Below are 14595 nucleotides of genomic sequence, written 5' to 3' on the forward strand. Positions count from 1 at the left end.
TTTTTTAAAATGTGTTTTTTCAGGGAAAGAGTCTTTAGAAGAAGACACGAGCTGTGCCTCTAACCGCAGTTACTACCACTCTCTGTGCTGAGACCCATCATTCTTTGTTTGCCAGGTGCCTGGACCCTGAAGGCATTAATGTTTATAAACCTTAGACTGTCACTTGGGTTGAGTGTGAAAGTAGCATGAGGAAACCATGGGAAACTTGCATGAGGAGTGGATCATGGGAGGAGTTGAACGTCATACCAGTGAGTTTGGACTTACTCTGCAGGTGGTAGGGAGCCATTGCAAGGTTTTGAGCAGGGTGTTGAATGAATAGAAAACTCTATTAGTTTAGTCTAGCATGATCTACACTGGACCTGGGGGCATCCATTAGGAGGCTTTGGCAGTGGCCTGGTGAAAAGGAATAAAAGACTTGAACTAGAGCACAGAAAGCACAGGGTATATTTGACAGCTGTTCTGGGGGCTGACTTAATGCCATTTGGTAACTGATGAGGTGTGTGTTGAATGAGAATAATAGTACCAGTGACAGAAGGAGGAAGGAGGTGGGCATAAGTGTGGGCCCAGGAGGCATTTAGTGGTGAGGCACTGAGTTTGAGGTGGGAGGCAGGCTTTCTGCTCAGCAGAACGGTTTAGAGTTGGTTAAGAGACTCAGTGTTGTGAGAGAGTTCTGAACTTTTTTCTCAAAGGCCATGTTAACTGCATGGTACAGTAGGTCCTCCACATGCAAACGAGTTCTGTTCCCGAGAGCGCGTCCGTAAGTCCAATTTGTTCGTTAGTCCAACAGAGTTAGCCTAGGTACCCCACTAACACAATCATCTATATAGTACTGTCACACAAATAATGTTAATACATAAAAAACAAACAAACACAAAAAAGAAAACATTTTTAATCTTACACTTCAGTGCCTTGAAAACTACAGTAGTACTAGCTATATCACTGCTGCTTTTTTTTTTTTTTTTTTTTTTCGCGATACGTGGGCCTCTCACTGTTGTGGCCTCTCCCGTTGCGGAGCACAGGCTCCGGAAGCGCAGCCTCAGCGGCCATGGCTCACGGGCCCAGCCGCTCCGCAGCATGTGGGATCTTCCCAGACCGGGTCATGAACCCTTGTCCCCTGCATCGGCAGGCGGACTCTCAACCACTGCGCCACCAGGGAAGCCCTATCACTGCTGCTTTTACACTTGCTTCCGGACATCCTGGGCTTGAAATAAAGATACTGTACCACTGTACTCTATACAGTACTTAAAATAAAGTACACAAAAGCACAACCACTCGCGGAGGACGTGCGTACATGACAACCTACGCCAGACACGTGAACTAACTTACGTGATTGGATGTGTCGAACGCACGTTCGCATCTTTGAAAGCTTGCAACTTGAAGTTTCGTGTGTAGGGGATTTACTGTAATTGTTTTTGACAGTCCAATGACTTAATGTGGTCACTGTCCTATGGTGGGCTTTACTTGGTCCAGTGCAAGTGGCCCTAGTCCTTGGTGGTTGTCAATAAACCAGGCACGTTGGTTGCAGAACTGTGGGTGGTACACAGAGAGAATGATTAGTGTTGACTAGTGAAAACAGAGGTGGGGGCATCTTGGGTTTATCCTCAAGTTGCACTGAGAAGGGTGGTTCCCGGGGCTGGTGGCCGGAAGGCATGCCTCATTTGGCACTGGCTGGATTGACAAGAAGCCCAGACACACTTGCAAACACACTTCGCCCAGCCTGGGATTTGGCACACCTGCTGTGTGCTGAGTGGGTGGCCTGACGCATCCATGTGCACCTGCGGTGGTGCCTTTACCTGGTGGAGAGAATTTTTGCCCAGAAGAAAAGCCATTCAGTGAAGAGTTCTTGAATCTCCGATATAAGAAGCCTGGTTTACTGAAGTGGCTCCAGAAAGCTTTTGTAAATTATGAGAAAGACAACAATTATTGGTAATTCACTGATGCTTAAGGCTTGCCTGTTTTTAGATCAACTTAATGCTATACTTGTGCTTTTTAATGGGCTGGAAATTGGCTTTGGGACTCCATATGTGAGTGGATACAGTCAAAAAATGCTCGTGTTTGAGTACTTAGAATTTTACAGGTTTATAGTTGTATTTTTGCTTATAGCTTTTTCACTTATGTTAATATATTTTTCATGCTGAATCCTAAGGAACAAATCTTTATTTATATAACCCTAATTCCATTGAAAATGTGCTGCCAGTGGATCATCAGTTATATAACATAATTTCCATTCTGTAAGGTTTTTTGTTGTTAATGTTAAAAATGTATTGCACAGGTAAGAGTTCCAAAAGTTTTCCATAATCTTTGAGATTGACTTTATAGGAAGTATATTTACAGAAAATCCTGATTTTGGAAATAAATTTTAATCTACTTAAGCATTTTGCTTTAGATATTTTGAAGGTAAACACATGCATGTTTTTCAAACACATGAATAGAATTTGCTTGACTATTTACTTCTTAGGCTGAATCACTTTTGTTCTAGCTCAGGATCTCTGACCTAATTGAAAGATTAAAAATCGTTCATAAAGTGTTAAGACCTTTGGTAAGAAATTTAAAATCATGGCTTGAATTTTATGCCCACGTTGAAGATGCTACTCAGAGATGAAACCGGAGTTTGGTTCTTTTGATAGGTCCTAGGTCAGCCTAAACCAGGCTTCCTTTTAGGGTTTTTGTTTATGGTGTCATGGGCTACAGCTTTAAAATAGGCAGGTGGAGGGAATTCCCTGGCGGTCCAGTAGTTAGGACGCCGTGCTTCCACTGACGGGGGCACGGTTGGATCCCTGGTCAGGGAACTAAGATCCCGCATGCTGTAAGGCGCGGCAAAATGCAGAAAATAATAAAATAATAATAAAATAAAATAGGCAGGTGGATTCAGGGTGTTGGTTCCAGTCCTCTTGGGGCCACATGGCTTGAATATACAGAAACGGTTTCTGAATTTTTCTCAGGCAACCTGTTATGAGGCAAACTCTATGGCTGTTAGTTCCTCAAGTTCTCTTTCCCTGCTCTGCCCCCCTTCTCCTTGCCCATGTTAATTCTCATCTCATAATTGCTTTGGCGGGGGTTGTTTCTGTATTTTTCTCTGTGTTTTTCTTATTGGCAGTGTCTTTGTTCCAAGGAAGAACCAGATTTTCTATTTCTGGTATTCTGTTCAGAAACTCCATGCCCTGCCCCTAGATTGCCTGTCGCCCGAGAGATGGCAGAGCAAAGCAGGCAGCAGAACCATTTGTTCCAGGTCTGTCTTTGGGGGATGATGAAAACTGTGAGTCTTTGGCAGAGTTAGAGCTCAGGATGGCTTGACATTTTCCCAGTGGGTTAGCATAACCCAGGGACCTCGCTTGAGTCCTGGTAACGACAGCTTAACCGTCAAATTTTTCTTAGGGTATGGCTCTTGAGAGGAAAAAGCCTTTTCAAATTGAGAGCTTTTTATAGATTTCATTACTAGTTGAATCTGTATTCTTATAGGAAATACCTAATCAGATATTGACGGTGTTAGGCCATCTGTCTGTATATGAGTATTTTCCTCTAAGCCAGTGAGAACCTTACCTTTGCTCAGATTGATATTCTGTGACAACTGCTGCTTGGGGGGCAAGAGATTTTTCAACATTAGATTGCATCCTTTATTGTTTTAATTTACTTCAAGGCAGAAGCATAATGCTAAAAAAAGGCGGAAGGGGGCTCTTTCAAGTAAAAAAGACAGCAATTGAAAACATATTAGAGGAAAACACAGCTAATATTTTAAAAAAGCTATGCAAATGGTTTAAAGATTTTAAGACTACAGTTCATTTTTCTAAAACCAGTAGGTATCACTTAAGCTTAGTGTTCATAAACTATTTTAGGGCAAGGATAATGTCTTAACCATAGATTGTGCTGCCTCTAACATAATACATTCAGGTAGAAGACATGCCACACAGGTAATGTTTATAGAATACAGGTGTTAGTTGAAGATGTACATGTTTTGCTATTTTTTCCTCGTAAGTGATGCTTTTCCCACTCAGGTCTTTGTGTCCAAAATGCTGGAAACTCTTCTCATTCTCTGTGCGTTCCTCTTAGTTCTTTTAATTACTGCTTGGTCTTGCAGAAACTGAGTTTTAAAGGGTTAGCTAAAAATAGACTCATCGCTGTAAGCACCTCTTCACATCTGCTTTCTTTCTCGGTCCCTGCGAGGTTGACCAGTTTTTTTGGAGTTGTGCATCAAAAACAGTTGGAGGGAAAACAGCATCTGTTTAGTCAACATTTCCAGTGTTGGAAGAAGATGTCAGATTTTTAACTTTTTTTGTTTTCTTTTTAAACACCAAGTATGGTGCTTTCAGAGCAATGGAAATTGTTTCAAATGTGGAGATGGTTAGGTGTAACCTTTTGAGGTCCGTCAGGCCCACTGAGCTCTCTGTTGTCCATCTCACCCTGTGCAGAGTTTACAAAGAAACATAGCATCCACTGGGCGAGCGTATATGGCTCACTGTTTTCTACATTTAGTCATTTGACCTTCCGAATGCCAAGGGCGCACTAGGCACTTGTGGATGGAGGAGTGTGAAGCCAGCCCCTCTGAGGTTTGCTCAGGATCTGGTGGGAGAACTCTGGTTTAGCGTTCAGAGCAGGGTTTGGGCGCCAAGCTCTGCCGCCTTCCAGATGAATTACCTTGATCCAGTAACCTGTTTCGTCACATATGAATTGGGGGTGATCATGCCTGCCTAACGCATGTGATGAGCCTGGTACGCACTGCCTGCCTGAGGAAATGGTTTTTTTTTTTTTTTTTTGAGGAAATGGTTTTGAAGGTAGAATTAGGGAGTGGTGTCATCTTAGACCCCGCAATCCAACTAGGTGTGCTTCATTGTTTTTAGTAGTTTTTGCTTAATCTGTCCATGGTTCTGAAAATACCAGGCCCTGTGGCTCTCATTCCCTTCACCCCCTACCATGAATCAACAGCCCCTCCCAGCTGAGAACATTAGAAATAATGCACAGTGATTCATGAGAACCCCAGTCGTTGTGTGTCCACTGAATTTCTTTTATTCTCTTTTGGTTTTGAAGGTTGGAGTACATTTTTTTTTAAATTTCTTTTGCAGCAACACCATAACCATATCTTTTAATTTCATAAATAAGAGGCCTTGCCTTTTGGTTTTTTAGGAAAGATGTAGGAGGTGTGATGTTTGGTCTCATTACAGAAAGTTAATTATTTGTACTTATTTTTGCCAAGCATGCTTACTTAGTACATTGGGAAACAGCATTCAGAATAATTTACTAAGTATTTTTTGTGATTGTAGCATCTCTTCCCTCTCTCCACACATTGTATAAATGCAAGTAAACTGTAATTCATTCAATAAAAACCGACAGTTGCAAAATTTCTATTTTTTAATAATTTTTATGCTCATGGTATAAAAATTTAAGAGTACCAAAGGGTTATATATATGCTGGAAAGTAAGTTTTCTTCCTTTCCTCATCCCCAGCTGTTCCCTACAGAGATAACCACTTACATGTTCTTGAAAATGGAAATCGGTGTTTAATCATGGTTTGATGCTCTGATGTATTTGCCCTATCATTTCTCGGCCTTTTCACTAAGATCAAGTGCCTCTGACTGTGCACTATAATTTTTGGTTATAAGTTAGAGGAATCAGGAGCAAGTGACTAGGTGTACGCTTGGACATATGAGCAGAAATGACTAATGTAACTTTTATGATATACTCGGTTTAACTAGCTATCGGAGCCGTTGTTCCCATGGCTTTTGAGTGTCTTGCTTTCCACATCTGTGTTTTTTCATTTTCCAGTTGCAGCATGAGAAAGCTGAGCTAGAACAGCACCTCGAGCAGGAACAGGAATTCCAGGTCAACAAGCTGATGAAGAAAATTAAGAAACTGGAGAACGATACCATTTCTAAGCAGCTTACGTTAGAACAGGTAAAAATGTATAGCTCTCTCTGTACCCTTTTTAGGATCGTTATAGTTATATATATATATGTATTTCTTATATCATCAACTGTTCTTTCAAGCTTTAAGAGGTCCTGAGGAATATCAGTGAAAAATGTTTTTCAACTTTTTCTTCCCACAGTGGCGGCTTCCTCTCTGAAGTACACATTGGCAGATCTGCATAGCACCTGCTCACTCTTTCACGCACTTGTGCTTTTCTTAACCACAACTAATAAAGTTTCAGGAGATACGTTGTGATGTACTGATTTATAGGCAGGAAATGTTAGGTTCCTTTTGCCAAAGGGGGAAGAATATGTTTTTAACCACAGGATCATTTCTGTGAAATTTCCTGAGACAGTGTGGCTATGGAACTAAAACTTTTCTTTCAAGCGTTCTTCAGAACAATTAGCATTTTCTGTCTTTGAATTATTAGCAATCTTATATGAACCCTGTCTTTTCCCACCTAGATTTGTTGATACGGGTATGGAGCCCTAGACTTAGTTGCACGTCCTGGTTCAGCCACTGATGAGTTTTGTGACCTTCCATTAACTTCATTAACTTCTCTGGGCCTAGGTTTTCCATTTGCAAACAGAGAAGCACAAACTAAAGTCAGGTGTGGCAAGCTTAAAAAGGTACAGAAGGCGGAAGGTGATAGCGCACAGTTTCTTTGGCCATTGCCCTTGGTAGACGTTGGTATTTGAGCACAGGTCTTGCCTTAGGAGGCCAGACTGGTCCTTATTTGCCAACTCACAGAATCATGGGCCACCATTATCAGTCCTTCCAAGTTCGGGTGTCAGACAGAAGCTCCTAGCGCTTTTCCCCACGCTCTTTTCCCAAAGTTAGAAGAGGCTGACCGTAGTCTACTGCCACCTGGTTTCCATGTCAAATTCAGTGTATTCACATTTTCTAGTTCTTTGCGATGTGGATCCCACTTACCACTTTGATGATTTGGCCAAGCTCTTCATGCAGAGTTGTCTGATTTATCCCACTTTTAGGATCTTTCTGTGCGTCTTACTCCATGCTGACTGGTTCTTGAATCACCCTCAGGACCATTCTCATTTCATCATTGTACTTGAGACTGAAACCGTGACGGGAATGTCAGGCTTGAGAGGAAGCCAGGGTTTGTTTTAAACTAATTGGACTGACTTTTGGTTTTTGTGTTATTCTTGTATCTACCTATATCAAAGGGTGGAACGTCACTGGGTTTTCTAAGACTATGAATAATGGCCTTGGAAATTTTTCCATTCCTTCTAGGTTAAAGAACAAAAAAGCTTCATTTCCAAGGGTTGGCTGTTTTACACATATCCAGAGTAATCGATTCTTACCCGTCCTCTTTGGAATTCAGATGCAATTTCTAGAATTAGAAAACTCCCCCACGTCCCCCACCCTCCCCCCGACCCTGCCTCCAGCTTAAAGCATTTTGTTCCAAAGTTCACCTGTTTAATTTCCAGGGTAGGCAATAGCCAGTTCTTTCCAATTAAAGTTTTGAAGATTCTTGTTTAAGTCCCTGATATACCAAGAACTCGTTACTGGTACCCGTTAATCAAGAGTTAACCAAGTGGCCAGGTGAAATTTTCACAGTGGTTGGTATTGTGAGAACTTCACTTGGTCAACACCTTCCCTGTGATGGCTGTCAATAACGGAAGTAGCTTCTATCTTGTATTTGTTTACAGGCTCCTTGAGGAGACTTTGGAGCTCTGACCCCCACAGTTTAGTTGTGGCCACAAGGTGGAGGTAGTGGCCTAGAGTCAGAAAGAGAAGGGTTGACTGATCCTACTGTCCCTGAGAGAGAGGATGGATGGCTGCACGGTCTTAAGGCTCTTTAGAAACTTTAGTGACTAAATGCTTTTAAAATGAGGCCCAAAGGCATACATTCTCCCAAAGTTAATGATTTAGTCCACTGTAAGGCTTCTTTCAGACCTCAGCACCAAAGAAATGGATTTCCACAATGGAATGTGTGCATTGCAAAGCCCTAAACTAGAAATTATCTTCAGATCTGGGATATCAAGTCCTTATTTTATTTTATTTTTTTAATTTTAATTTTTAAAAATTTTTATTGGAGTATAGTTGATTTACAATGTTGTTAGTTGCAGGTGTACAGCGAAGTGAATCAGTTACACATGTACATATGTCCACTCTTTTTTTGGATTCTTTTCCCATATAGACCATTACAAGTCCTCATTTTAATTAAGATGGAGAAAAGTAACACCATACTAAAACTTTCCCCCCTTTCTTTTGGGTATATCTAGGGTGATTATATGTTGGGGAATTTATTTAACTACAAGTAGTTTTAGTCGGTGTTTAGGGGGGAATGTTTTTTTTTTTCTACTGTAGAAATAAATGTCTTCCATGTTTCCATGGATGTGATCTGATCCTCTCTTGTGGCCATCACTTGGGATTATCATCTGTATTATAATATTTACGGTATGTCGTAGTCTGTATAATATAATATATCCTATACTGAAATTATTATCAGAAGAGCCAAGGCACGTGCTGTACTATGCATTGTAATGATATATGTGTGTGGTACATGCCTTTGCTTTTCTATCTGACAATAAACATATTTTTAAAACTAAAAGCTATTTGAAGGCAATTATCCTATGTGTCCCGTGCCTTGCCGCTGCTTTGTTGGAAGAGTTTAAATAAAGTGTGGATTTAGACAGGTGCCTGAAGAGCTGTCACTTGTACTTTGAAAGGCGGTGTAGGGTAGGTTCAGGGTCTGGGTATTGGACTTGAATGGAACCAGATGTGAACCTCTTTCCTCTGCTAAATATCTTAATTTGTTTATTTTTTTTGGTAGCAGCTTTATTGAGTTATAATTCACATACCATTACAAATCATCCATTTAAAGCATTTACAAATCATCCATTTAAAGTATATTTCGTGTTGTGTAACCATAACCAAAATCAATTTTAGAACATTTTCATCACCTCAAAAGAAACCTTGTCACTCAATCCCCTAATCCCCTTAAGCAACCACTAACTCTACTTTCTGTCTCTGTGTATTTGCTTATTCTGGACACATCCTATAAACGGAATCATATAGTGTGTGGTCTTGTGTGACTGCCTTCTTTCACTTAGCATGATATTTTTATCCACGGTGTAGCACATATCAGTACTTCATTCCTTTTCCTGGCTAAGTAATAATCCATTATATGGATGTACCACATTTTGTTTATCCATTCATCCTTTGCTGGACATTTAGGTTGTTTCAGCCTTTTGGTTATTATGAGTAATGCTGCTGTGAACATGCATGTACGATTTTTTGCGTGGACATGGGTTTGAATCTTTCTTGGAAATTAGAATGGAATTGCAGGGTCACATGCCAACTCTCTGTTTATCTTTTGGAGGAAATGCCAGACAGTTTTCAAAGTGGCTGCACCATGTCATTGCAGCCATGCCGGTGGATGTGAAGCAGCATCACATTGTGGTTTTGTATTTCCCCGAGGCGAATGATGTCGAGTGTATTTTCAGGTGCTTCTTGGCCATTTGTGTATCTTCTTTGGAGAAATGTCTATTCAAGGTCTTTTTATTATGGAATTCTAAGAGTTCCTTATATATTCTTATACATATAGTACTTGTATTTTATAAGATACAAGTCCCTTATGAGATACATCATTGCAAATATTTTCTCATTTTCTGTGGGTGTTCTGTGCACTGTCTTGAGCGTGTCCTTTGAAGCATAGAGCTTTTTTAATTCTGGTGAAGTCCAATTATTAATTTTTTTCTTTGGTTGCTGCGTTTTGGTATCATATCTTAGAATGCAAAGTCACGAAGATTTACCCCTGTTGTCTTCTTTGGGTGCTTACATTTAGGTCTTTGATTCCTTTTGAGTTAATTTTTATATGCGGTGTAAAATAGGGTCCAAATTCATTCTTTTGCATCTAGTTGTCTCAACCAGTCTGTTTCTGAGCCTCAGTTTCCTTATCTGTAAAATGGCAATAATAGCAAACCTGTGTCAGGTACAGTGAATGAGAGTGTAAGGTGATTTGCATAATGCCTGCTACATAAGCACTCAACATAAGCTAGCTGCTGCTGTTAATTTTTAAATAAGCATCTATATATGTGTGTGTAACTGAATCACTTTGCTGTACACTTGAAACAAACACATCTTTAATTAACTATGCTCCAATTCAAAATAAAAAGAAACTAAAAAAAAAATCATCTATATTTTGAACCTAATGGGTTGAACCTGCAGAAGGGGTATTGGAAGGTCTCTGCCAGGGATTCGTGTTGGCCATACATGTTTGTTTTGAAGGTGTAGCTTAGGTTGTAACGGTTTTTAAGAGGGCACCTGGGGACTTCCCTGGTGGCGCAGTGGTTAAGAATCCACCTGCCAATGCAGGGGACACGGGTTCGAGCCCTGATCTGGGAAGATCCCACGTGCCGTGGAGCAACTAAGCCCCTGAGCCACAACTACTGAGCCCGTTGTGCCACAACTACTGAAGCCTGCGTGCCTAGAGCCCGCGCTCCGTGACAAGAGAAGCCACCACAATGAGAAGCCCGCACACTGCTACGAAGAGTAGCCCCTGCTCTCTGCAACTAGAGAAAGCCCGCACACAGCAACGAAGACCCAACGCAGCCAAAAATAAATGAATGAATTAATTAATTAAAAAAGAAAAGAAAGAAAGAAAAAGAAGGCACCTGCCTATTCTCTGTAAAGCAGAACTTATCTGGGTTTGGGACTAAGTCTTAGACTCCTTGCAAGGTGGGTGCCAATTAACTCACGTGCTGGAGGCCTAATTTTAAGTTAATCTCACCAAAAGTCAGGCCTTCGGCATGGACCCTCGAATTAGTCAGATAGCATTTGTTCTTCTCTTAGAATCTGAGATCTTTTCATTCTTTAAGAAGAGAATGTTACCAGCTTGATCATCAAGGGCTCTGGGCTGTCAATGGTTCTGTCGGTGTTTTGCAGGATGAGAATTCATAGAATTGTAGAGCTGGAAGGCCACATTGCGGGGGAGGGCTACTCTGTCATTACTTTGTCCCCAGCCCCTCGTGGGGATGTTAGAAAGTGGGGAAATCACAAGGAAATCCAGGGGCAGGGGCATCAGATCTGCCCAGGCTTTGGAACCACAGCTACCTGCACCTGCTTCCTCTTCCTCCAGAACTTGCTGCCTAGGAAGCAGGCTTGCGAGGAAAATGGACCAGCTTGGCCTGTAGGTGGCCCAGCCTGCTCATACCTGCTCGCACTTTTTCAGAGAAGGAAACCCAGAGGGAGATCAAGAGGCTTTCTTCAAGTCACACAACTTAGCATTCTGAATGTTTAACTCCAAAAGATACTTTATAAGCAGATGTAAAAAAGCATGTTCAGAAAAATGTAACATTAGTAGGTCTTTGCAGCACTAATAATTAGTATTAGTCTAATAAACTGGATTACTTTAGTCAATATGACTTCAGTACTCTTAAGGGCTCTTTTTTTTTTTTTTTTTTGCGGTACGTGGGCCTCCCACTGCTGTGGCCTCTGCCATTGCGGGAGCACAGGCTCCGGACGCACAGGCCCAGCGGCCATGGCTCACAGGCCCAGCTGCTCCGCGGCATGTGGGATTTTCCCAGACCAGGTTACGAACCCGTGTCCCCTGCATCGGCAGGTGGACTCTCAACCATTGCGCCACCAGGGAAGCCCAGGGCTCTTTTTAACACACATTGGTGGGCACTGCCTATTCCGACATGTGGTCACTGTTACATTTAGGTGATAAGAACATTCGAACTTAAAATATTCTCTAAGCGTCAAGAACTCTTCATCAGAATGTGTTCTGTCAACTAGGAAGGATTTTCCTTCTCCGGAGGATAACTAGCATGAAAGGGCACAAATTAGCTTATTTATTAAGGGAAGTTCAGCTCAGCACATGTGAGGACCTTCTGTGCACTTTGCACAGAAAATTATAGGAAAAAAGAAAACAGCCATAAACGGGAGGATTTGACACTTAACTATTATCAGCTAGTACAGTAGAAAAATCTGGAATAAATTAGTTGGAGAATTAGTCATGTAATTCAGCTAACACTTAATGACGAACAGGGATGCCTGTCATGTACTAGACCTCTTACTCTTTTCTCCTGTGGTTGGCCCAGTAAAGTTTTCTCAGTTATTTCTAGAATTTGGGGTGTATTTTCTTATCGGAGATGCCCTTTCTTCCCAAAGCACAGACACCCATTTCTAAAGTTTGGCTTTAGGACTGGAATGGTCATTTTATTTATTGGCATCTACGTGTAATGACAGTATCTTAGCCGCTGTAGTTTCGGGACGCTCTTGGGTTCATATCTCCCTTTCACCTGAATAAGCTGTGTGACGTCAGGCCAGCGATTTGATCTCTTCTGTGAACAGACGTACTCTCTAACTTGTAGGTTTGTTGGGGGAATAAATCTTCCATTCTGCCTCTCCTCGCGCTCCATCCCTATTGAAGTTCTTTCGTTTGTCTTGTCGGGGAAGGAGAAATTATCCTCTTCCCTTCTAGGTTTTTCTGGCAGAGAAAATCAACAGAAGTTTAATGACATGTATACGTGGGAGAGAAAATTCGTCAAAATTGTCGAAGCCCTCACTTTAACACTGTCTTCAGCACTAAAGACAAAAGAGGATGTTGTGGGCAGAGGTTTGGAACTTCAGAGGAGGAGAGGAAGGCAGTTGACAGGCAGAGGGAAAAGCAAACACTGGGCAAACAAATGTTTGCTAGGCAGAGACAGTGGGACACAGAGAGGAATTTCAGCAAACAGGCTTTGCTGGATTCCTCCCACTCTACATACCTAGGTCATGCTACCGTTATCATGGTGATAGCTCCCTTTCTGGAACAGGTCCTCTACCTACATTCTTTTAGGCAGTTAGGGGGAAGGTCAAAGATTCCTCCTGATTCTTTGGGGCCTTAAAAAGAATCAGCCTAAATCATTTATTTGTTTATTTATTTAAAAATTGAAGTATAGCTGATTTACAATGTTGTATTAATTACTTCTGTGCAGCAAAGTGACTCAGTTATACGTATATATACACTCTTTTTCATGTTCTTTTCCATTATAGTTTGTCACAGGATATTGAATACAGTTCCCTGTGCTATGCAGTAGGACCTGGTTGTTTATCCGTTCTGTATATACCAGTTTGCATCTGCTCATCCCAGACTCCCAGCCCATCCCTCTCCACCCCTCCGCCACCTTGGCAACCCCCGCAGTCTGTTCTCTATGTCACAATCAGCCTAAATTAATCCTTGTGCCAAATAGACCTATTTTGGGTGGCAAGTTTTGTTCCCCTGCACAGAATTGTTCCCATGTGGATTGCACACCAGTAAATAAGTTTACGTGGTGACCCAGTACACTGATGTTTTTGTAACTGTATTTATGACTGGGACAAGTTCTGTGAAACACTTGCTTATGTGCTTTGCACTGATTTTCTGTTCAATCCTATTTTGTTTTTAGCAAAATGTAGGTGACACCTGACTTGAACTAATTTCCTAATCCAATAGTGGGTCACAACCTGCAGTTTAAAAATCATGCTCTGATGTGCCCAGTGCTTTCCTGCCCCCAGGTTTCCATGGATCTGTGCCCTTGCCTGGCCCATTTTCTCCCTCCCCTGCCCCATCCCTACTTAACTGTTACCCAGTTTGCTCCTCTAGTCACTTTGGGGTCTGTGCTCCAAAGTGTTTCCATGACGTTCAGTCCTTTTCCTGTACCACTTGGTACACAAACAGCAGTTAACAATTAAACCATTTCGTTTCTGTGAGCTCCTCATAAGGTAAAGGAGGGAAGGTACGATGTTAACCTCACCCCTGTATCCCTGGTGACTCACATATAGTAAGCGCTCCAAAAATTGTATGTGCTGCCCTTAGTAATCAAAGTGTTCATCTAATTTCTGTGGTACTTTGCCCTCCCCATTTTCCAGGAAAATGAGCATACATCTTATTTGAGCCTCAAACATCTCACCACCTTCCTTGATCTGGTTATCCATCTCTTTAATTCATGGATCTGTGTGACTGTCTTTTTTGTCCATGCTGCACTTGTGTGGCACACATTCTGCGTTAATTCAACACACCTTTATTAACATGCCTGTTGTCTGCCACAAACTCTGCTAAGAAAGATGACGTCGGGTCCCTGGCCTCGTGGAGCCTGGTCCAGGGAGGCCAGTGGACCTGTGGACAGTGACGAGGGATGCCCTGTGCCGAGCTGTGCTTAGGGGAACAGCATTACTGCTGCAGCAGGATTCCCCCCTGCCGCGTAACCAACTGAGAAGGACCTGAAGCTCCTTGGCATTTGGTTCAATTGTTTGTTAATTAACACACATGGGCTGGATAAATCTAAATCGAGCCTTGTTGCAGGGAAGCAGGGATGTGAGAGGAAACAGAAATGGGGGAGAAAATCATGCAGTAAAATGTAGATACAGGTTGCATGAAGTAGAGATGCCGAGAACACAGAAGAGAGTTCCTGCAGAAGAGGTGCAGTGGAATCCCTCTTCTTTGTTACTGGGAAGGAAAACAGTAGGAATTTTGGCAGTCTGCATGTGCGGTGTCTTTGAGGACATAAGCTAGTCTTTTTTTGTTTTCTTTTTGTGGTACACGGGCCTCTCACTGTTGTGGCCTCTCCCGTTGCAGAGCACAGGCTCCGGCCGTGCAGGCTCAGCGGCCATGGCTCACGGGCCCAGCCGCTCCGCAGCACGTGTGATCTTCCCGGATCGGGGCACGAACCCGTGTCCGCTGCATCGGCAGGCGGACTCTCAACCACTG

At 42.2% G+C, this 14595-nt stretch overlaps 1 protein-coding gene across 2 annotated transcripts in view; it reads left to right on the top strand.

Annotated features, from left to right (window-relative positions):
- The window catches only part of CCDC6 (coiled-coil domain containing 6), a 121641-nt gene that overhangs the window by 65890 nt on the left and 41156 nt on the right, over positions 1-14595 (top strand). For both annotated transcript variants that reach the window (XR_003005945.1, XM_024765232.1), the window contains exon 3: positions 5757-5885. Coding sequence is in view for 1 of the 2 variants with exons in the window: in XM_024765232.1 (XP_024621000.1) it covers positions 5757-5885 (129 nt within the window). In the remaining variant the exon portion in view is untranslated. The remainder of the gene's footprint in view (positions 1-5756; positions 5886-14595) is intronic.

This window comes from Neophocaena asiaeorientalis, unplaced genomic scaffold, assembly GCF_003031525.2.
Source record: "Neophocaena asiaeorientalis asiaeorientalis breed wild unplaced genomic scaffold, Neophocaena_asiaeorientalis_V1.1 scaffold183, whole genome shotgun sequence".
In the NCBI taxonomy this organism is placed as follows: domain Eukaryota; kingdom Metazoa; phylum Chordata; class Mammalia; order Artiodactyla; family Phocoenidae; genus Neophocaena; species Neophocaena asiaeorientalis.